Source organism: Fusarium falciforme, chromosome 1 (genome assembly GCF_026873545.1).
Source record: "Fusarium falciforme chromosome 1, complete sequence".
In the NCBI taxonomy this organism is placed as follows: domain Eukaryota; kingdom Fungi; phylum Ascomycota; class Sordariomycetes; order Hypocreales; family Nectriaceae; genus Fusarium; species Fusarium falciforme.
This window is the reverse complement of record NC_070544.1, coordinates 3,297,061-3,321,671: the sequence shown is the minus strand read 5'-3', so window position 1 is coordinate 3,321,671 and position 24,611 is coordinate 3,297,061. Positions and strand designations below refer to the sequence as shown.

Sequence of the window (24,611 nt, the reverse complement as noted above, 5' to 3'; positions counted from 1 at the left end):
AACTCAATCTGGCGCACGTCCCTGTGCGCAGCTGGGCACTGATGAATCAGTTCCCTTTCATCTCTTTGCCTGCTTGCCCCAGCTAGGAGCTTCCTGTTCAGGGCTTGCTGGAGCATAATGGCGACTACGGCTCAGGAGATACGGGTGTATGCTCAAGAGGCATAGTAGTCATCCAGCCTGATTATGCAGAGATAGATATCCGGCGTAATCCTCAAGCTGGCTCCAACTTGTCGTTGAATAGGTTTGCAACCTCCGCCTGCAACAACTCCGTTACCCCCTGAGCCTCCTGAGTTCTTCCCGACTGAGTCAGGTGATTGACAGTGTCATGTCCAAGAAACGCAAGCCAGGAGACAACGCTCAACTTCTCAGGCCTCGACTTCTTGGGCCCAACAGCATGTACCAGTCTCCGTAGCCTCTCCTTGTCCTTGAAGAACTGGAGCGCCGGTACGTGGTCGGGATGTGTTGGGTGGTAGAGGTGAAGATGAGCCCGTTCCATGAGGAATGGCTGCGGTAGACGATCAGCCGTGGCGATGTGGGCGTCAAAGAGCTCTTCGGATGGCGCGGGACGGCTGTAGGCCTCGACTGTGGAGAACCACGAGACCGACCTCCACGATGAGACCAATAGTTCCGAGAGTAGAGGGCTGGCTCTGAACATTTCCTGTGCTTGCAGCATAGTGGAAATGCCCGAATCGAGGTTGCCGTACTGGGGTTGGCATTTTGTCCGGACAAGCTCACCGAGAAGATGAGACGCTCTCTTCAGTCGCTTCTCCTTGGACAACTTGCTAGAAGGATCGTAGATTGTCCGCGATAGCCACTCCCAAGCTACTTCTTCCATGCCCTCAGCAACCAAGAATGGAGCCAATGTTCGAACAAAAGTCTGGTTGTCTAGGAATCGGAGATCTTGTTCTGCGCCGCATGATTTGAGCCATCGCACAATACGCGCTGCTGTTCCTGCCGAGGCAAGGCCTCCGAGGCCAGGCTCCTGTGCTTGTAGCTGCTTTGACTTGGCAATCATACAGCCAATGGCGGCCTTCGGTGTCATCAATCCTCTAGCCACGGCATGATCGAAAACCTCCATGGGATCGCGTTGCGGAGCGACCAGCGCTGACGTAGATATTTTCGTGGGAAATGTTGATGTGACATCCTTGTTATAGCTGAAGAGGGGATTCGCGAGGATATCCTTCAAATGCCGGTTCGTAGCGGATAATCGGATAGGCTTGGGCGGATCGGCATGTTTCGTGGCAGGTGGTGGGCTTTCGGAGGATTCTCCATATTCGCGGTCGAGTTGTTTTCGAAAGGATGTCTTGAGACCGTCGAGTAGTTTCTGAGACTGCTGTTTGGACAGGGGGAGGGGTTCGTGGTAGGAGGCGAAGAGGTTCTTGAGCGAGTTGACCGACTTGGTGGAAAACATCGTGGACAAAGGTCAATTGGGATAAACGGGCAGCAATGTCGGTGGCAGGCCCTGCCCTGGAAGAAGCTGACTCGACGCAATCCACGGAATTATCGCGTACTCGGGAATGGGGTTGGTGTTTGCGATAGACGCATTGCGGTCATGCGGCCTCGACGTTCAAACATGATGCCATCGTCGAACGAGACGCCACAAAGCGGGGCGGAAAACGTGTCATGTGATGCCAGGGGCTTGTCAGCCTCAAGTGGCTTTGGGGGAGGGGCGAATTGGAGAATGGAGATGGATGTGAACCGCCCGCTCAAGCAGGGAGCTCAGGTGGGCCCTGACGCAGCCCCCTGGCTTGAAATTTGGACCGTCGCCAAAGTACTGAGACATTCATGGCCACCTGTCCTGTCCCTGGGGTTGCCTGGCGGATGCGGCCTGCCGGGTACCGATACCTGAGCCAGAGACAGCCGCACCGCACACAGCCTTGGAAGCGCAAACAGCCGGCGTGCGTGATAGGACTGGAGCGACAGCTACCGAAGTCGCTGAGATACGCGGCACCCTAAAATGACGAGACGCGGGCAGATCCAATGGTCGCAATCTCCAATGGGCGCAATAACAGGGCAGCAAGGCCTCAATTGCAGCAGGGAGTCGGCAGAGTCCCAGAGGAGGAAGGCGAGGTCTCGCTGCATCAACTTGGCATATCTTTTCCCTGCGAATGCGACGCTGTCTACTCCAGCTTTGAACTCGATCCCTTTGTGTAGTAGGTGGCAGCCAGGTCTCGTGTGGGCTCTGGCTGGGGCCGGAGACGGAGAGAGCTGGCTGATCCTTGATTCGACCCGACTTGGGGCTAAACGAGCAAGGAAGGTCAAGGTTCTTGTTGGTCTTGGTTCCAGGTTGCGCAGGTACCTCCCGTCTGATCTCCAGGGCCGGTGGTCGTAGCGATGGAAGTGGCACAAGACGGACGGCAGCGGCAACGCAACGCAACGCAACGGGCAAGCATAGACTCTCGCTCTTGAGGATGAGAGGTTCCCGTCAGGTACCCATGGCTGCGCCACCTGGCAAACACGTCCAGGGCGATCTGCTTCCGGTCAGGGCAAGCGTCGACGCCGACGGCTTCAATTGGGCAGAATGCCAAGCTGGCCAACTCTGGACGCGATCAGTTGAGTCGAGTACCACCACCGAGGCATTCGATTGAGCCACCCACTGTAAGAGGGCTGAGAGACAGGCTAGACAGCGCAGGTGGGCGCGGTTGTCGCCTGAGTCGACGTGTTACCAAGTGGCGCCAGGGCCTGAAGGAGCCTGGTGGAGGGACCTGGCCTGGGAGGGGCACTAACCTTTGCAGCACAGTACAGGCAACCCAGGTCTCAGACTGGGACTGGGGCGTCACCACGGGCCAGCCGCTAGAGGCAAAACCTTCGTAACCTGAACCTTTCTTCTGCCTCTGGGGAAAACCTCGTGCCTCTTTCTCCTCTTCCTCTTCCTCTCCCTTTGCCCAGAACCTTCCACACTTTTTCTCCATCTCCCGGCCTCTCCTTCATCGACGCCTTCACTTGTCGACCACGGATTCACGGTCGACCCCTTCCTCCCACCTGCCTGTTGCTCCCGCAGAGGACAGCTGACAGGCCTTTTTCCCTTCCATTGTTTTCCTCTCTCCACACTTTGAGCCTAGCTCTCCTCCTCCCACCACACACTGCATACCTACGCACACTCAGCTCATAACCAACCACAACAAACCCATCTAATGTCCGAAGTGACTTCACGGACGTCCGCCTCGCGCGGCAGAGGCTCCGGCCGTGGTGGTAGAGGAGGTTTCGCCGGTCGAGGTGGCCGTAGACCCAATGGCGACAAGGCCGACCACAAAGCCGACGACTCGCTGGCTGCATTTGAAGACGAAGGCGACTTTGGCGAGCTTCGAAAGCAATATGGCGACAAGACATCGGTAATCCGCGAGATGTTCCCTGACTGGTCCGAGGCCGATGTTCTATTCGCCCTCCAGGAGACCAACGGCGACGAGAACGAAGCCGTCACTCGCATCGCTGAGGGTATGTGTGGCCTTTTTTCCTGCCCTGCCTTGTCCTCTCTCACCGCACGCGGCCACGCTACACATCCACAAACTGCTGGAAGTCGCTGCGCGCCCCACGCCCTCGCCCTTGAACCCACCACACATGCTAATCCTGCTGCTAACCTGCGATCGTCATAGGTACCATTTCGCAATGGGGCGAGGTCTCAAAGCCCAAGAAGGCTTCCCGAGCCAAGGCCAAGGAGCAAGCTCCTGCGCCTTCGAACGACGCGACGTCTACCGGTCCTCGAGCCGCCCGCGGCGGTCGTGCTGTATCTGAGGGACGCGGTCGAGGTCGAGCTACGGATCGAGGGGGTCGCAGCACTCGCGGCCGATCTGCCCATGCTGCTCCTACCAACGGCGCCCGAACCAAGGAGAACCAGCAATTGTCTATCCCCACAGAGGAGTCATCTGCTTGGGGCAGTAACGAACCCAAGGGTGATGTCCCAGAGGAGAAGGAAGTTCTGTCTGAGAAACCCACACCCTCTGCGAATGTCGAGGCCCCGAAGCCTGCTGCTCCTCCGGTCAAGACATGGGCGAGCATGTTGCGACAGTCGACCGTTCCTAAGGCCCCGCCCAAGCCAAAGGAAGCTCCTGCACCTAAGCCCGCCCCCGAACCTGTTGAACCTGAATCTGTTCCCGAACCTGTCGAGCCCGAGCCTGAGCCTGAGGTCGCTCCCGAGCCCGAGCCCGAGCCCGCACCTGCCCCTGCTGTTGCCGAACCTGACGAAACCACCCCCGTTACCGATATCGTTCCCCCCTCCGAAGTTCCTCATGTCGTAGAGCCCGAGGTGGCTCTACCCCCCTCCAAGGACGAGCTCACCGAAACAAATCTTGAACAGGTTGTTGACGACTCTAAGCCACCTCCAACTGGTACCGCAGCAAGTACCGCCGCTGACTCTTGGGACCCTCGACAGAACCCTGCCAGTGTTACTGCTACACCTCTCTCGGCTGCTCAGCAGCAGCATATTCCGCCTCGACCTGATGCCAGCGGTTTTGCCGCCACTGCCGCCAAGGCTACCGCTGAACGAACCACCCGTACTCCTAGCCATCATCATCACCACCAACGACGTGTGCTTGACCAGGAGGAAGCTGTGCGCATGCCCGGCAACCGTGAGGTTGACCGCGCCGCTGTCCAATTTGGAGCTTTCAACTTGGCCGATGCTGATGAAGACATTGATGGCGACCGAGAGGAGCCCGAGACTCGGGCTCAACCCCCTGCCGATTCCCCTGTTGCTCACCCTCGCACCTCCCTTCCTCCTGCTACTCAGGCTGCTGTCCCCGAAGCTTTCGCTCAGAAGCCTGCTTCTACTGTCACCCCGATTGCGGCCCCGACTGGTATGCTATCTGACCCTGATTCGACCCTCAGCCTCGATACTAATGCCTCTTCAGCACCCGCTTCGCAGGCTCAGGCTCCGGCTCAGGCCCAGGTACCTAGCCAGGCCCCCGCCTCTAACGCTCAGCAGTTCGGTCGCTTCGGTCAGGCCGGTGCTCAAGAGGCCGCCGCAGCTCCTCAGAAGCCTCTGGATCCTTTCAACCAGCAGAGCACCCCTTCTTCTCAGCCTCCATTCGACAACTTCCCCACGCAGACCTCTCAGCCCCAGCAGCCTGGTGGCGCCTTCAGCTCTGCGCCCAGCGACTACGGCTCATACTACACTGCCAACCAACCCGATCGCAACGCTACCTACGCGTACTACAACCAGCAATTTGGCCAGCAAGGACAGGGACAGCAGGATGCCACTGCCTCCCAACAGCGACCTTTTGCCGGATACGGAGCATCACAGGCGGATAACCTCAGCCAGTATCCTCAGAGCGGCGCGCTGCACAACCAGCCCCGATTTGGCGGAAGTGCGGCCGATGCCCAGAACAGCGGCAACAGCACCCCTAACCCCACGACCCAGGCTCAGCAACAGCAGCAGCCTCAGCAGCCTGCTCAACAGCAGCCTGCCCAGGGATCGCAGCCGCAGTCACACGGCCAGCAGTATCCCGGCTACAACCATCCCTATTACAACAGCCCTTATTACCACCAGTACTACTCTGGATATGGTCAGGGCGGATTCGGCCCCTATGGAAAGAGTGGCATGTATGGACAGCCGTACGGCATGTCGCCTAATGCGCCTTATGACCACACGTCGTCCCCTGCTGGATTCGGCCAGTCTTCTCTGCACCGCGATAGTGGCCTGGGTTCTGGTCTTGGTGACTACGGCCGTGTTGCTACCAGTCAGGCTGGCAGCCAGCCCGGCCTCGGAGGAAGCGCATTTGGTAGTGTCCACGACAGCTTTGGACGCAGCGCCTCTTCGTTCCAGTCTCAGGGACAGTCGTTCAACAGCCAGACACAGCCTGGCAACGCTGGCTCGACTGATGAGCTGAAGCCATTTGGCGAGACCAAGACGGCTGCAGGCCCATCCCCATCGCTCGGCGGAGCCCGCCCCGGATCGGCCACCAATGCCCCGGCGGCTCAGGCCGGTCTCCCCCCGCCCCAGAACTCGCAGATGGGCGGCTACGGTGCTGGATACCCCAGCCACCTCCAAGGTCATGGCCTGCACGGCAGCAACGCGTACGGTATGGGCGGTAACGCGGGTGCCAGCCAGCAGCATGGTAACAGCCCCTACGGATCTTACGGCCAGGGCTTCGGCAGCGGCTACTACGGCGGTGGCCAGCAACAGCAGCAGCAGCAACAGCAGCGCGGCTGGGGTGGTAACTACCACTAGAGGAATATGGAGTACGCCCAGTTATTGAGGAACGCATTGGAGGAAGCGGGCGTAGAGGTCGACGACGATGACGCATAATCAACATGATGCATGGGGCTCACGGGGTAGGGCAAGGCATGGCATGGTAAAGCAAGGCAAGGCAGGGCAAGGCGAATATTCTCTCAACACTCCTCGATGTGTCTACGTGTACGATTGTTTTCTTTTTTTCGAGAATCACCTCAAAAGATCAAGGTGGCATATGGCAAATGGAAGGGAAAGGCAGGGCGTTCGTTTCCGCCGTGGTCTTTATTTGTTTTTTCTCACGGTGCTCTGCCGGACCGGAATCAAACAACAACAACAAGAACGAACTGGGATTGCGCGTGTCTTTTAGTGTCCTCCCCCTCGCAACGCTTTACTTGCTCGCTTCTTTTGATATTTGGTTGTTTTCGGGGGGAGGGTTGCAACAACAAGCAAGGCAAGGGCTGGATTTGTTAATTGGGAGACGGGGGGGGTTATAGTTCCTTTGCGGTCTGTATTCTTTTTGAAATGGAGTGGAGGCGAGAAGGGAAAAGGGCGTGGGCGTGCAAGGGATGGATGGGTATGAATGGGCTGGAATGAATGGGATGTGACGATATGGGTGGAATGGCAGGATAGGACATTCGCCAGACACACGAAACCCGAAGCGACGTGAAGGGAAGCGAAACCAAGCGAAGCAAAGGGATTGAGATTGAGAGACGCTCTGATTATGGGCTCGAATCCAATGAAGTCAATGAAAACCAGAAAACTTGATGGAGAAGGAAGCAAGTGTTGGGTTAGGTTCTCGTGATTGACGCGTGATGATGATGTTGTTCCAGTCGGAGTTGTGGTATAAAACCGAGGAGACAGGATCAATGCTTTGAAATCAAAGTCATCTTGGGCGTTGGTGTGTAACCCGAACCGGTAGGATGTGGTTGATGGTGTAGGGAGCTACTGCAGTAGAGTTGAAAGCCACGATGAGTCAAGGGACGTCAAGAGTGGGAGTTGATCATGTTTTATCGTGATAATTGACTTTTGTCTGCCGACATGGGTTGCCGAGACTGACTCGAACAGATCTAGCTGACTCCTAGAGGGGGATAAGAATAAAAGCGGAATAGGTAGAGACACGTCACGGGACCATCAGCCCTACCTCTTTGTCTGTCCAACATTGGAGATGGCTGGCTTCGGAAGCAAAACCCGGCTGTTGTGTTCCCCAGGGGTCTTTGAAGCGGGTTGGGGGGGGGGATCATCATCTCCATACCGCCAAGTTGGAGTAGTCTCTCAGCTTCCCCAGCCGGATAGAGTTGCCAATGCATCTGCAGTGCTCTTTGAGGTTGATGCCTTCTCGGAGTTACGAGGATACGCCAGTCAATGGGAAGAGAAAGAAGCTGTGCCTCACGAGTCTCTCTCGTCTTGGTGGTGGAGGAATTGACCCTCCCCCCGGGAATAATAACCAAATCAAATCAAAGGCCTGCAAGATTCGCCATCCTTTCGCCTAATGACCTCCGACCTTGCTTTGCCCCCACAGGCAGAAGGAAGAATGCATGCGATTGGGGGCATTCTTGGCAAAGAAATCACTTGTCTGGGTTGGGTGGTGGTGTTTTGTGACATATATTAACCTGATGCCCTGCCACCCACGTCTCTCACCGGTTCGTGTTGGGAGAAGTGAGACGCTCGTAGAGAGAGAAGTTGATTTTTGTCCTTCAATTGACTCGTTGAGACTGTTCTTGGATACTTGATGAGTTGCTGAAGAGTAGACGACACTGAAAACATCATGACGGGTCGCGACGGTGAGAAGGCCGAGATCGGGGTCAGCTCTGCGACGGAGAGGAATGATGCTGTTGTCTCGGAAGAGCAAAACAATGAAAAAACGCCACAGACTCGGACGAGTCTCGGCCGCGACAATGACAATGCCAATCTCAACGACATTGTTGACGCCAGCACTATTGGCAACGATGATGAGAACGACAACGACTCGATCGACTCCAAGAACGAGCTGACTCTGTCCAAGGCGCGATGCATCGCCCTTGTCACGACGGTGACGGGAGCATCTTTTCTTAATGTGAGTGTACTTTAAACAATGGCATTGAGCTATCATTAACAATATTTCAGACCCTCGCCAGTCAGAGCGTCGTCATCATCCTCCCCCAGATCGGCAAGGCCCTCGACGTTCCCGACACGCGCCAACAATGGATCGTGTCCTCGTACGTCCTCACCTTTGGATGCTTCCTCCTCCTCTGGGGTCGCATCGCAGACATTTACGGCAAGCGCCTCATCTTTATCCTCGGATCCTTCTGGGTTACTATATGCTGCGTCGTCAACGCCTTTATCCCGACCGAGATCGCGTTTGACCTGTTTCGGGGGCTGCACGGCTTGGTGAGTTGGCTGCAATGAACTTGAGAGAGAGTCATGGACTGACGAGATAGGGCGCTGCTGCGAATGTGCCGACTGCTATTGGCATTCTAGGTACTACGTTTCCTCCTGGCAAGGCAAAGAACTATGCCTTTAGCGCATACGGTGAGTCTCATTCTTCACTGGAACACAGGCACAGACTGACACTCTGCAGCCGCTGGAGCCCCCCTCGGTAGCGTCTGCGGCAACCTCGTCTCGGGCCTCATCGCCGAGTGGGCGAGCTGGAAATGGGTCTTTGGCGCCCTCGCCATCATGGCCGGCCTCATCTCCGTTGCCGGCGTCCTCTTCATCCCGCCCCCTCCTCCCGGACTCCGGCCGGCTCATGACAACCTCCGGGCTAAGACGGCGGCCGTCGACTGGATCGGCGCTACCCTCATCACCTGCGGACTCCTGGCTCTCATGTTCGCCCTGACCGAGGGCAACGTGGTCGGATGGACGGCTCCGTGGATCCCTGTGCTCATTGTCGTGTCGGTCCTCATTATCGTCGCCTTCTTCTTCTGGCAGCGTTATCTCGAGAATAAGACCGATCGCCCGCCCCTAGTCAAGGTGTCCATCTTCAACAACTGGCGCTTCACCTCCGTCATGTGCATCATGGGCCTCTTCTTTGGTGGCTTCAACAACTTTCTCATCTATGCCACCTACTACTTCCAGGACTACCAGGGCCTCTCGCCCTTGCAGACCATGCTGCGCTTCATCCCCACTGGTGTCAGCGGCTTCGTCGTTGCTTTCATAACTGCTCACCTGCTAAGCCGCATCCCGACCTTTTTCATTCTCGCTATTGGACACGTTTGTGTGTCCATCGCTGCTGTTCTCTACGCCGTGCCTATTCCTCCGACAACGTCTTACTTTGCCTGGGGCATGTGGGCTATGATTCTTTCCGTTATTGGTGCTGACACAGCCTGGCCGTGTCTCACGCTCTTCACCTCTCACTCACTGCCTCAAGAGGATCAAGCCATCGGGGGCGCCCTCATCAACTCGTCGGGCATGATCGGCCGAGCCATTGCCCTCGCCATCGCCACGGCGATCCAGTCCTCTGTCATGGCCAGCGACCGGGGCGTCGATGTTAAGAACGTCGGGCCCGTCGAGGCCTGGGATGCGCCGTCGCTCAAGGGTCTTCGGGCGGGAGGCTGGACCAATTTTGCCATCCTGATTATGGCGCTGGGTCTGGTGGTGTTTACGTTTAGAGGTATGGAGATTATCGGCAAGGTTCCAGCGAGGCGAGAGCGGACTGAAGGGGTTATGAATGAGGAGACAGTAGATGTTGAGAGAAGAGGTCAGCCATAAAAAAAGGAGATATAGATGAAGGAGTGTTGAAGGTCTATAGAGGAAGATTTGGATATAATATATAAGATTGGTATATGACTCAATTGCCTCATCTCACGTAAGAAAGTGGTCCAGAAAACATCGTGCCCATCAGCTCATCCCGTCATGCTATACATGTAAAGTCGTGCTTGACCGGCCTTCAATTGCTCCGCCGGCCCCGCTCCGTCCAACGACGATCCCCGGGCCCGGATCTGCATCACGCCGAAGAGTGGGGCTGGACCTCGATTCGTCCGCCACTCGGCCGATAAGACAGAGAGCCTTTGGCTTATAAAAGAAGTCTTTCAGCGACTTTCATTCATTTTTACTCATGCAGATCTTCAAAGTTTTCTTTTGTATACTAGAATCATGGCCGGCAAGATTGACATCGTCCTCCTCGGTGCGACTGGGTACACTGGTCGTCTCTGTGCGGCTTACATGACAAAGGCCATCCCTGACACCGTCTCATGGGCCATCGCAGGTCGAAACCAGAAAAAGCTCGAGGATTTGCAGAAAGAACTCAAGGAGAAAGGAGCAACATGTCTGCCAAACCCCTTCTCACCGGGACCCTCCATCCATGCTGATTGCTCCAGGCACCGTTTACGCCCTCGACCTCAACTCGGACACTGCCATCGCCGAGCTTGCACAGACGGCTCGTGTTATTATCAACACTATTGGCCCATACTCTGCGACCTGTGGAACGGCTATAATCAAGGCGTGCGCTGAGAATGGGACTGATTACGTTGACTGGTAAGTATTCCAACTCACCCTTGAAGTCCGCGACTTACAAAAGAAATAGTAGCGGAGAGATGCCATGGATGCAGGGCATAATAGCCAAATACGACGAGACAGCCCGTAAAGCAGGCTCAAGAGTAACCTCCCTCCTGTGCAACTTTCCTTACCTCGACTGACAGCACACCTAGATAGTTATGACCGCCGGCTGGGGTGCTGTACCAGCCGACCTCCCAACCTACCTCGCCGTGCGCCACATCCGCGAAACAATGTCCCTCCCAACGCGCGAGGTGCTCGTCTCGCTCGATGATCTCCGGGGCTCTTTTAGTGGTGGCAGCATCAACTCCATGTGCGACCTCGAGATGAGTTACGGCTCCGCGAGGATCGCCGCCGCATCGGCACCTTTTGTACTGTCACCCATACCGAGGAGTAGTGCTGAAATTGCAAAACGCGGCGTGCTCCCTGCGCCGAATGTGTTTGGTGTCCAGGTGGTTAAAGGCATGGGTGCTCTAGTCGAGGGCTCACAGACGGGGATAGAGACGGGCATTATCGGTCGCAGCTGGGGTCTATTCGCAGGCCAAGAGTCATACTCTCTTAGTCCAGACGGGTACGGCAAGAACTTCTTCTTCTCATCGCGCGTGAGACAGTCTGGTCCGTTTATGGCCTGGATGTTTCGTGCTGGGTTTATTATTCTCACCACTGCCATCACCAAGATCCCTCCACTACGCAACCTCGCCACCAAGACACTCTTTCCACCAGGGACAGGTCCGTCCGAAGAGCAGCGAAGAGGAAACCACTTTACGTATCGTGTCGTGGCCATACCCGACCAAGAAGGAACATCACGCCGTGTCGAGGTCAAGTTTGCGTATCGAGGAGACCCATATGTCTTTACAGGCGTGTCACTGACCGAGGCGGCGCTTGTGCTACTTGAAGGCGGTACGCCGGCTCACCAACGTGGAGGCATCTTGACGCCGGCCATGCTGGGTGACAAGTTTGTCGAGAGGTTGAAGCGGCCACAGGCAGGTGTCGAGATAGAGATCAAGATTGTAGAGGAGTAGAGTGAAGTGATACCGTATTCTACTTATTAGATTGCTCTGCTATATATCGTGTATCGTAATAGGAAAATCTATGCAAACAGCCAATGAATGATGCCGCTGATCAAGTACTAACCAGCACTTGTTGTCTAGGTAGGTTATGGGTATCAAAACACCAGACAGAAACAAAAGAAGCGCCAGACAACCGTCTAGATATGCTACCGTCCCCTTTCCTCCTCAATGATAATGTCATCCAGGTCAGGTTCATCCTCGTCCACCGGCTCGTCACGGGACAAGCGCTGGAGGCGTTGCCGCATGGCAGGATCCTGTTCCAACTCTTGCCAAAGCTCCACGTCCCATTCCTCGATGTTATCTCCGCGTCGACTCTGACCCCAGGGCGGCCACTGCCAGAGGCCGCCGATGAGAAGAAGCCGCTTAGAGCACTTCATGACAATCTCCATGAGTCCGATGAGTCCGAGAACGATGAACAGAGTCGACCACCACACAGCGTCGTCGCCAAAGAGGTGAGTGAAGCTGTTGCGTATGGCATATGGACCAGAAGGCGAGGGCGCATAAACCCCGTCAAGGAAGGCCAGCCAAGCAAACCAGCCAATCGTAGTGATAAAGAAGCTGACCATGACGATTGCCGACTTGTAATGGGTCTCAAAGATACTGTGACAGTTAGTCAATGTTCTAAATGTCAGACTTCAAGGTTGCGTTGCTTACAAGAGCTTCCAGTTGATCCAGAGGACCCCAACCGAGAATGCGAGCGTGCCCAGAGCATACAGCCCCTGGTCGCGCGCAGACGGCGAGATCCATCCATAGCCTGTCCAGACACCATACCAAGCAATGACTCCCTCGACGGCTCCGAGAAGCATCCACCGGGCAAACTTCCAGATATTCAGACCCATGTTGCGCTGCCCAAAGACATAGAGCTCGGGGACAGCCAGGAGCGTCTCGGCACTGAGGTCCTGCTCCCAGATTCCCATACAGATGACGGCCAGACTAGTGAACAAAGTGTTGAAGACAGTCAAGCTTGTGGCTTCGTACAGAGAGGTTCCGCTGTAGCCAGTGTATCTCTGATACTGCGCCGTGGGTAGATAGAAAAACATCTCCTTCCAGAACGTATAAAGAATGAACTTGGCGGTGCGAACATAGTTCCATCGCCCGTGGACAAGCAACAGCCGCTGCAGGAATCGGAACTGAGCAATGGCATAGTCTGCCACACGAGCAGCCTGGAGACCTTCCTTGCCCGAAATACCAATGCCGACGTGGCTTGCCGATATCATGGCCAAGTCGTTTGCACCGTCGCCGATCGCCAGAGTGAGTCCTCGCCTCTGCTTTCCTCGGAATGACTTGAGACGAGACCGGACGGTTCGGACGAGGAGCGCCTTTTGCGCCGGTGATGCTCGACAGCAGATGACCGAATCGACTTGCAGCATGACCTTGAAGAACTGAACAGACAACTCGGATGATTTCTCCACAGCTGCCAGCGTCTGGCCGTCGATAACAACCACGCTGTGGATCGAACCAGCCTGGAGATCCTCGGACAAGGCAACCAACTGTGAATCCAAGCCACCCTTACTGACATCGAGAATGTACAGATCAGAGCCCGGCTTGCAAATTCGAGCAGAGTGCGCAATGTTGATAGCCGTCTCCCGCTTATCGCCCGTCAGCATCCAGATCTTGATGTTGGCCCTGCGCAGCCTGTCGATGGTTTCAGGGACTCCCTTCTGCAGCTTGTCCTCGATGGCAGTTGCGCCGACCAGATCAAAGGCCTGTTCAATCATGTCACCAGCCTCCTCAATGCGCTCCTTACGGTTGTTGAGGCTAGTCGAGGCTTCATCCCAGACCTTCTTCCAAGTCTTGTAGTCCTGCTCCGAGATGAACTTTTGCGCAAAGAGTAGAGTGCGCAGTCCCTCCGTTGCAAAGTCATCCAGATGCTTGAAGCACTTTGTGAAAGTCTCCGAGTCATCAAGAATGATTGGATCGTCCAAGAACGCCAGGTGATCGGGCAAGGGCTGCTGGTAGTGAACTGGAGTATTCAAGTACTGACCCCTGGGTGCGTCGATCGACACCCCGCGGGTCGCGATAGACAGACGAGGCTTATCCTCAGAGCGACGAGCAAGTCTGCTGAACTCAAAGGACTTGCTTCTGTCCGTCTTGGGCCGTCTGCTGGTGCTCCTATCCCTAGAGATGCCCGGGTTCCGGCGAACTGTAAGACTGGGTCTGCCGCCGAAACTGTTCCGCGGCTCCTGCTGCTCGCTTCGTCGGTACATCTCGCGTTCCAGATCAGCACTCTTGCGCACCTCATTTGCCTTTTGCTTAGCGAGCTGCGACATCTTAAGCCGGGGAAGAATAGCCGAGTCGGCACCCTTGCAGATGACCGAGATACGTCCATCAGGGAAACGGACGATGATGGACATCTTCTTTCGTGCGCTGGTGAATTCGATAACATCCAAGACCTCGTATTTGAGCTCCTCCTCTTGTCCATCAGGGTGAGTGATATGCAACGTGATCGTCTGGGTCGTGCGGTTGATGACAAGATAGCCAAGTTCTTGAGCCGCCCTCACAAGGGCGAGCTCATCTGGAGACGCAGCCTGGAATTCCAATTCCCCATTCTCTTTGTGTTCTGGCAGACAAGTGTGGCATAGTGCTACCGCCAAGATATACTGCTTTGCTTTTCTGGCGAAGCCCGAGTTGGGTCGAAGACGGATGTACTCAATAAGGTCGTTTGTCGTCACATCGGGCTGGACATGATCCGGACGTCCGGTTGAGCGCCATTGAGATGACGATCTGCGACTGCCAAACGACATCCTAGAAGGCGCCATTGAAGGCCTCGAGGGGGCCATCGAGGGACGGCGAGACATAGACGGTCGAGGTGACATAGACGGCCGAGAAGGGGACGCGAGCGGCAATGGCGAAGTCGGCTCCTGAAGCTCCTCCCTAATTACAACTGTAACAGGTTCAGTTTTGTAGACAGATGGTTCGCTGGCGGATGACTCTTCGTCGCCCAATTTGGCTGCTTCAATCTCATCGACCTTGGGCTCAAGATCCATCTCATGAAGCCAGACGGTTCCTGCGACACTGATCTTGCGGAACTTCATAACGTTGTCCGTCAGAGTTCCCGTCTTGTCTGAAAAGACGTAGCCGACCTGTCCAAGATTCTCGAGAATAGTGTTGGTGTTGCAGCGCGCAGGGGTGTCCGTCTCCTCATCGTACATCTCAATATCTGAATTGAGCATCAGGAGCTGCCCAATTTTGACAATTTCCAGACTGATGTACAGTGCCAGAGGGACGACGTTGTTGAACATGATGATGAAGGCAATGATGATCTGGTAGAAGGGCACCCTGGCGTGCTCCAGATACCACGAGTGCCTCTCGGTGCTCTTCTGCCATCTGAGATATCCGCCTGACACGCCGACGGAGAGCACAATGACGTAGAAAGCGAGGGTAACGACAATCTTGTTGTTGATGCGTTCGAGGGCGGGCTTCTTGGCTTTCGGGTGCTTGTTGGCGTTCATGCGGATCTTGCAGTCCTCTCCCGTGTTGATGACCAGGCCAATGGCAGCATTGGTGTTTCGCATGACGCTGCCTCGGTAGATGACCTCGCTCGAAGTCAATGGAACCGTCTTGCCGTTGACAGTGACGCGACCATCAAAGTTGTACAGATCAGGGTTCGGGTCCTCAACAACGAACTCGGCGTTGCATTTGGATATTCCCTCGAGAGTGTCACAACCCTCCAAAGCGTGTGCGACCTGTTTGCTCTTGAGGTTCGTCTCGCCGTCAAGCGCCATGGTTTCGATATATGCGAGCTTATTCTCTCCATCGCTGTGCAGCAGGACTATATCGGCAGGGATAGGTTCGTCACGACACAGCCTGACAATATCTCCAACCTTGATCTCGCTCCATCTTACGGGAACCCATCGTAGTCCGTTGAACTCTTCGTCGGGGGCGAGGTTCGGTTCGGCAGTCGAATTGATCAAGAACGGATTCCATCGTCTCCATCGAGTAATTGGCTTCAGCTTGCCCGTATATTTATCTTCTCTTCCAAGAACTGTCGCAAAGCCAGCATTCTCCAATTGATCGAGGCGGTATCGCCGGTAGTCGTCGTAGCCTTCCTTGAAAATAGTCAAGAGAACAAAGAAAAGCAGCGGTAGGATGGTAGTGTAGGATCCGGTGGTCGAGAGACCCGGGATCTAGATCCAGGGGTTAGCAATGGCACCATTCCGTCACACCGAGCTAGTTTATACGCACCATCTGCGGCACACCGACGCATAGGAAGTAAAAGTTGCCGACGCGAGAGAATTGAAAGAAGAGCTGTTTGGGGAAGAAGTCCCAGACGGTATATCGCGACGTCCGGATGCTGTTGGACACGTACGAGAGGCCACGGCGGGTATCGATCAGAGGCTTGTCGTGCTCGAGTTGGAAGGGGATATGTCGCCCGTCGGTGGCAGCAACGATGTGCTTACGGCGTAAGATGGGCTCGACGACGGTCTTCTGGTAGAGGGACGCGGCGGCATCCTTGACGCGACGGGCCAGCGGCGCAGAGAGACTGGCGTCGTTGCTGCTACGGCCGAAGCGGCGACGGACCTTGGAGTCCCTGCCTGGCGGCTCAGGCCCTGGGCGCGCCTCCGGGTCGGAGCGGCCTGGGGACATGATGGCTGGCTGGCTGTCAAAAGGGGTCAAGCGAGCTGGCTGAGGCTAGTCGTGGAGGAAGGTCAAGGCCATGTGCGAGCTGCAAAGGAAGCAGTTGGATGCGCGTCTTGAAACGAATGAGTGACTTGCGTGCCGTGCTCCGAGTCTTGGAATTATGACCATGACCTAATGACCGTTGCGTTGCCGTTGTAGGGGGGAAAGACTGGACCTGGCAGGCCAGGGTTTCGGCTTCTTAGAGTGGCCCGATCTCGATCTTCGTATTTTTCTTTGCCTTGACTTGCCTTGCCTTGCCTTGCAACGCTATGCTACGCTACGAGGAAGGGATGAGCGAGGCGTGGCGTGGTCGGGGCTGTTTCGCCCGATGTCCGACTGGCTGGAAGCGCCGTCACTAGTAGAGAAGAAAAAAAAAAAAAAGAGAGTGAAGGATAACGAACGGTAGCCTCGTCCTAGGCCGAATGATGATCGTGTGCAATGGCCATGATAATTCTCATGACGGTCCCTCGGACTCCCCGAAAACCCCAGAGTAGGTGAAAATTAGGTCGTCCCGTCAGCCACAGGGGGAAGGGATGGATGGACTGGAGGCGAAATATGGAGTGCGTGTACGCGTGGAACGTGGAGCGTGGAGCTGGCCTGTGATGGCCGGTGGCTCAGCTCCCTTCCGTCCAATCTTTGCTCAAAGTCTAATCCATCGTTTCCAGGATTAGATCATGGTCAAGGACGTTGCAAGGACCGTCTCAACGTCCGTCTCCATCTCGGAGCAGAGTTACATCCAACTTCCATGACGGAACAACTGTCACCGTTATGGTGGACCACAGGGCTCCTAGAAAAAGGCACCGTTTCTTATCCATCCCCGTCCATCAGCCATTGTTCCCTGCTTTGTACCTACTATCGCAGCCTCAAATTCAGAACAATGTCCGTGCTGGCCCTGCTCTGCACCCCTGGTCTGACAACGTCGAGGACCACTCGCACCTCTCCACCGCGCTCTCATCATTCATGAGATCCTTGCCCCGAGTTGATTCGATAATAGCGGAGCTGCTCAACCCTTCTAGAGTTCTTCGCCTGGCGGTCCGCGCCCAGAGTACCCGTACCTTACCTTGATGTAGTACCACCACCACGTAGCACTGTACCACCTCGCTTGTCAGTTTTGCTTCTTCCGCAGGAGCTTAAACCGGCGAGACGAAAGCCAAGACAGGTGACGTTGAACAAGGGTCTTTGTCTGTAGAGCAACATCATATCATCTTTAATAACTACAATCAGACTGCATCCCAGACGTCATTCAACGGTTACACAAGATGGACAAAGTAAATGAGCTGTGAAAAATGCCGCTATTAACTATTCATTACCCTCCCTCTAGCTCATATCATATCATAGGTCTCGTACATATTACGATTACTCTACTATGACACTCTCCTTCTCTTTAGCTTACCAACTTTTGCAAATGTAGAAAAAAAAGACACTATACCACCCATACCTTTTTGTATCCATACCATCTTGAACCCATCCTGGGCTGGTAAAACGTAGCAGAAATCATCTTTTGTTGAAAGCAGATAGCCAACCCCTTTTTGTTTTGGTTCGCTCCCCAAAGTAGAAAAAAATCATGCGCCCTGAAAATACCATCCCTTTCTTTTATGCATGCATGTGGTGATACTGTCACCCTGGTGTCGTTTACCCGCATCTGTCGTGTACTTGTGCTGTTGATGTTGTTGAAATGTGAAAAGTCATGATGCTTGCTTGAGCTTCACTTCGCTTCCTCCTTTTAATGCACTCCTGTATGCTCAAACAGGGCCCGGATGGCATCATTGTCCATGCCTATCTCGAGGGCCAGCTGAAGTTGGATCCTCGCCTTTTGAGGGTTCAGGAAACCCGCGCCGATGCCTGCCTCGCATGGGCCAACGAAACCGCCCTCCGGTCGCCGACTGACCACGACGGGAATGTCCGTCTCCCGGACCACTCTCCGGATCTCTTCCGTGCCTGCTGACGTCCAAAATCCTGCGCCGAGTCCAGCGAGCACGATACCTCGAGCGCCGAGGTCGATGGCCGCTTGAAACATGCCGATGCTGAGCTCCTGGTAACCGTACAGCACCTCAACCTGGGGCAATGCCGCATCAGGGGCGAGTTGATGCCCGGGCCAGCGCCCATTGGTGCGCTGAAGGTCGAAATGGCGGTGGCCAAGTGGTCGAGAGGGCGGGTAAAAGAAGACGGGTTGAATGTTGACAAAAGTGCCCAGTTGGCCGCTGTCTGGGGACTGGAAAGAGTCGAGGTGGTTGGCGTTAACCTTGGTTGTGAAGCGAGCGGATCCAATGCGGTCGTTGATAACAATCATGACTCCCCGGCTACGGGCGCTCTCTGTCGCAGCTAGCGTCACGGATGAGAGCAGATTCATGGGTCCATCGGCGCTGATGGCAGTGGCAGGCCTCATTGAGCCCGTCATGACAACGGGCTTGTCGCTCTGAACGGTGAGATCGAGGAAAAAGGCCGACTCATCAAGAGTGTCGGTGCCGTGCGTCACAACAACGCCCTGGGTATAGGGGCTGTCAAGATCATCCTGGATTTGCTCGGCCAGCATCATCAACATGGTCGAATTCATGTCAATGCTGTCGGCATTGGCAAACTGGACACCGCGCACGTTGGCGACGTTGCACAGCTGCGGCACGGCGTCGATGAGAGCTTGGACGCCGAGGGCACCAGAATGATACCCCGTCGTCTGGTGCGCGGAGCCCGCGGAGCCGGCGATGGTCCCCCCCGTGGCGTAGATGGTGACATTGGGGAGGTTTGGGGAGAAGCAGTTGAAGTCGGAGACGGTCCTGGCACCAAAGGGCAGGGCCGTCTGCATCGGCTGCTGCTGCTGGGCCGAGTGGTGGTGAGGTTGGAGGTACAGCTCGGAGGGGACGGGTGAGCCCCAGACGGAGGCGGCCCAGGCGCCAAAGGGGAGCAGGGCAGTCGAGGGCGCCAGCATGCTCACGATGAAGCGCCAAAGGTAGGCAGCCCAGGTAACGGAAGACGAAGCCATACTGAGAGAGGACGATGCTCCGGACCCGGAGCAGAGGACGGGAGCAGCGGCTACCAAGGCGCGGCGGGCATGGACGGTTTTTAAGCTAGGCATCATCACGACGGGATCTCTTTGATATTGGATCTCTGAGCGATGCACGAGCCTTCTCCTTCTCACACACACAGCTTGTCTCCTTGTAGATCTCGTCAGATGGCGGGTCGGTTAGCTCTCGGCCTCGCCTTTTCCTTCTCGTCAAGGTCCAGCCTGTGAAGATGAGAGAGAGAGACTGAGCTGAGCTGAGCTGAGCTGAAGATTGGTTGTTAACCAAGGTAGGCAGCTAGCTCTGCTTGGATGCGTCTGTTGAATCATCGGGAGCGGTTTATAATTAGCCAAATCCAGAGGTCGAGTTGAGCACGGTGCATCGGGCCGGTAGACGAATCGTAGACTGTAGACAAGACACCTAGCTTGTAGCTACTCCATCTTACGACCCTGGTGCGCCGGAGCATGGTCTGACATGGTTGCATTTTATTGTCTTTGGTGAACCCGTTTCCCGAGGTCTGAGCTTGCCTCAAGCCACTGGCTGCACGATGCGGGCTGCAGAACAATGGTGGATGCTTGTGCTGGTGCCGGTGCTTCTGCAAGCAAGCAACCTAGCAAGCCCACACCCCAGGCTGGGGCCAAAGTTGCTTGCTCCATGCTGTTATGGGGCAGACAGGCAGAGGCAAGCAAGCATGGGGCAGGCAATATGGACCCTGGCGTGGTGGTGGTGGTGGTGGTGAATGGATGGATGTGGATGGGAGAGAGGTAGCAGCAGCGTGATAGTACCAGTGGTGGTGGTGGTGGTGGTGGTGGTGAAAGATGGGGGTGCCCTGTATCTGCACCGATATGGACGAGTGAATGTGGGCAGGCACGTCCCGGCCCATGAATGGAATCCATGGCGGGCGACGTCGCTTACAGACAGTGGATGCTGCTTGGCCACAGGAAGCAGGCTAGGTACGAAATGCCTTCTACGACGTGCATGGCGATACCAACATTGCAATTTACCGGCAAGAGAGGATGGCAGTGGATGGGATGGATGGAGGGATGGATCCATGGATGGGATGGTCTGAACCAAAGTTATCCAATCCTTAACAAGCAGGTCCTCGACAGGGATTGCTTTCAAAAGCGCTCCGGGATGTTGAGAATTCCCTTTCGAGAATCCCACGTCTACCAACCCCTGCTAGCCGACTTGTCGAGTTGGAGTTGGATATCCGATGAACGCTCACGGCTCATGGCAATTCATGGCTCTGGCTCACTCGCTCGCTCGTGCCCAGAAACGCGCGTGCGTACGCTAAAGCACAACTCGTGGCATGACATGCATTGCATTCATGGGTGTTGTTGCTAGATAGCGTAAGCCTGGTCTGGGCAAATGTCCACTGTTGGTGTCTTTCTTCTCCTTCCTTCTCTTCTTTTTCAACCCTCCGAGGTCGGTTCGAGCAAATATGAAGAAATAAAGAATAATAATCAGCAGCATGATTCTCAAAAACATTCGTTATCATTATCAAGAAAAACAAAAAAAAGACACGCAAGATGCAAGACGCAAGCATGTACATGTCAGGGTGCCTGGCATCGTGTGGGGCTTCCCAACCTGGGTCCTCAGCCGACGCCCCGTTCTCCATATGAGGCAATTCCATCAAAACTTCTCACATGCCAGGGCAGTTTTTTCTTGAGCATGTCCGCGTCCCGTTGTTTTTTTGTCCATCAATCTCCTCAATCTGGAATGGCTTCTGTTCATTCTGTAACAATCCTCATGGCTGTTGGATAAAAAGGTTGTCGTCCTTTCTCCAGATTATACCACCCCCCAAGGAGCAACAGGAGCACACCACTCAACGGCCGTGGCGCAACACCATCCCGCTATTAGATTCACATGATGCCGCTGACACGCGCCTCATCGTTCTTCGCAACCACCTCCCGGGTCTTTCCTGGCTCAATAACCTCGTGTAATATTTCTCACGTCACTCACTCCAACATGGAGATGCGGTGGCCAGGGTACGAGCCGCCCATATACATAGGTACAGTACAGTACACAAGTTACGTAGCCTGCATTGGATCGTCACTCCTTCGGCGTTCAGTCCAGTGCCAAGCCCCGCCGTCCGCCGTTCCCGGAGGGCCGTCCGCCGCCCAGACGGTTTCAGATCTTCCGACCCGTCCAAGCCGGTTCACCGAACTGAAAGTCCGGCTGCTACAGCCCATGCCACCATCACCCGTCCGTGAAGCCATCGTCCGGCGGGATCCCCCGTTACTCCACGCTCCGGCCTCTACTTTAGAGCCCCAGTCTCGAATGATACGTTGAAAGGGTTTTTTCTCCTCCTCTTCTTCCTTGTAAAGCCATCATGGTCCATCCGGCGGAGCTCGCTTTCTTCGACGGCATTCCCGCCCCATCAATTTCCACTTTGACAACAACTCATGCCGGCACTCGCAGCTGGCCCCAACGTCAAATGTCGCGGCTCTTATTCGCGGGTCCAGACACCTTGACTGCCAATGCGCCATCTCATCAGTCTTGGCTGGAATGGAACCTTCCAAGCGCCCGTTGCCCGCCGGGCCCCCGTTGTAACACGGCTCTCTCTGTCGCCCGTTCACGATGGAGACAAGCGAGCGCCGTCAGCGCCTACTGAGCATTTTGTAAGAGAAACTCAACTCGGCCTTCAGACGTGCCCTGCAGCACGCACCCCCCGGCAGCCGATCGAATGATAAGCGAAGACGCCTCCCTCCTCGACGTGCCGTAGCGTCGATGCCGGCTCTCCTTCTGCGCCCGGCTTCTCTACCAGGTTCTGACTCTGGGCCTCTCCTGTCAGATGTGCCCAGGTGCATATGCCTCCCTTCGGGCCTCCGAGACCATCGACGACGTCCCATCGGCTGCGACGGTTGCAATTGGACCTGGGCCCTGCTGCGGCTTGGTATCCGCATCGTGATGGGGGTCTGCCCCACGGGACTGCCCAGCGTGGCAAGGGTGCGATGCAGTAGGCAAACGAAGGGACCTGGCAGTGCAGAACGAGCTTTTGCGAGGTTGTTGCGTTGCAAACCAACCCCGGCTGCAACGTACCTAGAGATACAAAGTTACACTCATGACTTTGTCTCTGCAGTCGGCATCAGATTGGAGTGCATATTGTGAGTGATCATCATCAAGCACATCCACAATGCCATTGGCACACACATCTGTAGGTAAACCTCGTGTGAGACATCCGGGCCGTTCATATTCGGCATACGATATCTTGCATCAAGGCAGGCAGGCTGCTGAACGAGTGTTTAATACATTCGACTATAAACAATACAGTCATCACTCAACTCAACTGGGCTCTCTGTTGAGGCTCCAACACCAGACTGAAGACAAAGGCTTTTAGCAACTAATGAATTAGTTGAATTCCTACAAAATTCACCAAATACATGCAATAGCAATGCAACTGGAGAGCGAATATTGAACACACCAGCTCGGTTCCCTGTGCAGCCATTTGACACACTTGATGTATGGTTCGCCTGCACCTGAGCACATGCATGAGGGTCCGTCAGTACGTAGCCACAATCCACTTCACTCTGCCTGAGATCATTTTTCACTTGCTTTGAGATTTTAATGATATGACAACAAGAAACGGAAGGTGTCAGTAAGAATCTGATTAGGATGGCCCAGTTGGGGGTCAAGGGCCAAGCGTTTTGTGACATGTCCATATTCTTCAACTCCTTCACCCTTGGGAACCCCACGGATTGCTAACAATAAAGGTCACAATCATTATTTTGAATGAATGGGTATTTAAGATGACTATTCATACTACCAAACTCGGCCCGTGTTGCCAATAAACCTAGAGAAGTTCCCTCACTGATGCTATCGTGACACACGACACAATACCCTTTTGAGAATAAGCATGAGAATTCAGGGACAATCAGGGACACATCAACCCATGGCAGAGACGGGATGTCGCTAAAATCATATATTAATATAAAGAGAAAAGACAATCTTTGGTCTGTTCCGGTATCGCTTTGTAAACCACGTCTTATAAACAATTGCAATGCCCAATTCCTTCACCCACAGCTCTTAAACCTGAACCTGGGGGATGTTATCCATGCTGCCGCCGTTCTCGAGCCATTCCTTCTTGATGAGCTGCTCCCGCGCAGCGAATAGGTGCTTGTACGCAGTCTTGACGGTGCCGTCGCTGACACCCGCCTGCTTGGCGATGGGGAGAGACGGGCGTGGCTCTCCGACGAGATGGCATGCCATGTAGATGCATGCTGCGGCGACTGACAGGGGTGATCGGCCTGCGAGTGCCGAGATCTCGTTGGCCTGCTCAGCCAGATCCCGTGAGATCTTGGAGATCTTCTGCTGGTACTTGAATCCGAGCTGAGACACGTAGCGGCCACAGAGATCCTCGGCGCCCACGGATGTGTTCTCGTAGTTTGTGACGGTGTTGAGGCCTGTCGCCTCGCCGTCCTGTCCCTGCAGCTTCTGCAGGAAGGACTGCAGCTGCTTGAACACACGTCCGACTTCCTTCTTGCTCACGCTGGTCAGGTTGAAGATTTCGCGGAAAGTTCGAGGCACGTTGTTCTGCCGGCAGGCGATGAAGATGCATCCGGCGATGACGGCCTCCTGGGGCTTGCCCTTGAGGAACTTGTGCTTGTCGACGAGCTTGAAGATATGCTTGGCGGCGTTGGAGACGTTCTGGCCCATGTTGATAGCTTCGCACAGTGAAACGATCTCCTTGTATGCCTGCATGAGGCCCTTCTGAGCCTTGTCCTGATTGGTGTTGTTCTGGGTGCGGGACAAAGCCTTGTGAGCCTTGGACTCGGAGAAGGCCACAGTGGTCGCGAGCTGCTGGCCTTCAACGAACTCGTCCTGCGGTCCACCGACACGGCTAGGGTCGTCGCCGCCCTGGTCGTCGTTGGCAAAGGTACGCCATTCCGAGCGCGTGTCGATGATCCGGGTTCCGACTACGACGCCGCAGCTCTCGCACACCACGTCACCACTGGAGAACTCCTCGATCAGGTTCGGCGGGATCTCTCTGCAGTCGGGGCAGCACAGGATGTTGTTCAGATCTTCTTGGAAGGCCTCCTCTTTCGTATCGCCGCTGCCAGGCGGTACCATGTTGGAGAAGTGTCGCTCCGCCGCTTGAGACTTGTGTATTGTGCCTTAGGGTCTGGGGAGCGCTGAAGTGCGGAGGTTCAGAGGTTCCAGAGGTTGTTGTTGAGGTTATGATGAATGGCTGCCTCAAAGAGGTGAGAGGAGGCCAAATGAACCTCCAAAGTGATGACTAAGCCACAAGAAAGCCCAAGTAGGCGCAGTGATTCACTGCGGGCGGTGCTA

At 55.2% G+C, this 24,611-nt stretch overlaps 7 protein-coding genes across 7 annotated transcripts; 3 read left to right on the top strand and 4 right to left on the bottom strand.

The window, feature by feature from the left end:
- Nucleotides 1-211: 211 nt before the first annotated feature.
- NCS54_00091800 (Hypothetical protein) lies at nt 212-1,411 on the bottom strand (the record flags this gene model as incomplete). Its single annotated transcript, XM_053146554.1, has 1 exon — nt 212-1,411. One exon carries the CDS (start codon nt 1,409-1,411, stop codon nt 212-214), a length of 1,200 nt encoding a protein of 399 aa, XP_053002529.1.
- Nucleotides 1,412-3,134: 1,723 nt separating this feature from the next.
- NCS54_00091700 (CUE domain-containing protein) lies at nt 3,135-6,163 on the top strand (the record flags this gene model as incomplete). Its single annotated transcript, XM_053146553.1, has 2 exons — nt 3,135-3,435; nt 3,594-6,163. 2 exons carry the CDS (start codon nt 3,135-3,137, stop codon nt 6,161-6,163), a joined length of 2,871 nt encoding a protein of 956 aa, XP_053002528.1.
- A 1,768-nt stretch (nt 6,164-7,931) lies between these two features.
- Nucleotides 7,932-9,853, top strand: NCS54_00091600 (MFS domain-containing protein; the record flags this gene model as incomplete). The annotated part of the gene is made up of 4 exons (XM_053146552.1): nt 7,932-8,219; nt 8,270-8,533; nt 8,584-8,674; nt 8,724-9,853. 4 exons carry the CDS (start codon nt 7,932-7,934, stop codon nt 9,851-9,853), a joined length of 1,773 nt encoding a protein of 590 aa, XP_053002527.1.
- Nucleotides 9,854-10,237: 384 nt separating this feature from the next.
- On the top strand, nt 10,238-11,658 carry NCS54_00091500 (Sacchrp-dh-NADP domain-containing protein; the record flags this gene model as incomplete). The annotated part of the gene is made up of 4 exons (XM_053146551.1): nt 10,238-10,409; nt 10,462-10,618; nt 10,668-10,740; nt 10,792-11,658. The coding sequence occupies 4 exons, from the start codon at nt 10,238-10,240 to the stop codon at nt 11,656-11,658; spliced, it is 1,269 nt and encodes a 422-aa protein (XP_053002526.1).
- Nucleotides 11,659-11,852: 194 nt separating this feature from the next.
- On the bottom strand, nt 11,853-16,293 carry NCS54_00091400 (Phospholipid-transporting ATPase; the record flags this gene model as incomplete). Its single annotated transcript, XM_053146550.1, has 3 exons — nt 11,853-12,306; nt 12,361-15,833; nt 15,892-16,293. The coding sequence occupies 3 exons, from the start codon at nt 16,291-16,293 to the stop codon at nt 11,853-11,855; spliced, it is 4,329 nt and encodes a 1,442-aa protein (XP_053002525.1).
- Nucleotides 16,294-18,049: 1,756 nt separating this feature from the next.
- NCS54_00091300 (Asparaginase) lies at nt 18,050-19,399 on the bottom strand (the record flags this gene model as incomplete). Its single annotated transcript, XM_053146549.1, has 1 exon — nt 18,050-19,399. The coding sequence occupies one exon, from the start codon at nt 19,397-19,399 to the stop codon at nt 18,050-18,052; it is 1,350 nt and encodes a 449-aa protein (XP_053002524.1).
- Nucleotides 19,400-23,348: 3,949 nt separating this feature from the next.
- NCS54_00091200 (TFIIB-type domain-containing protein) lies at nt 23,349-24,392 on the bottom strand (the record flags this gene model as incomplete). The annotated part of the gene is made up of 1 exon (XM_053146548.1): nt 23,349-24,392. The coding sequence occupies one exon, from the start codon at nt 24,390-24,392 to the stop codon at nt 23,349-23,351; it is 1,044 nt and encodes a 347-aa protein (XP_053002523.1).
- Nucleotides 24,393-24,611: the final 219 nt, after the last annotated feature.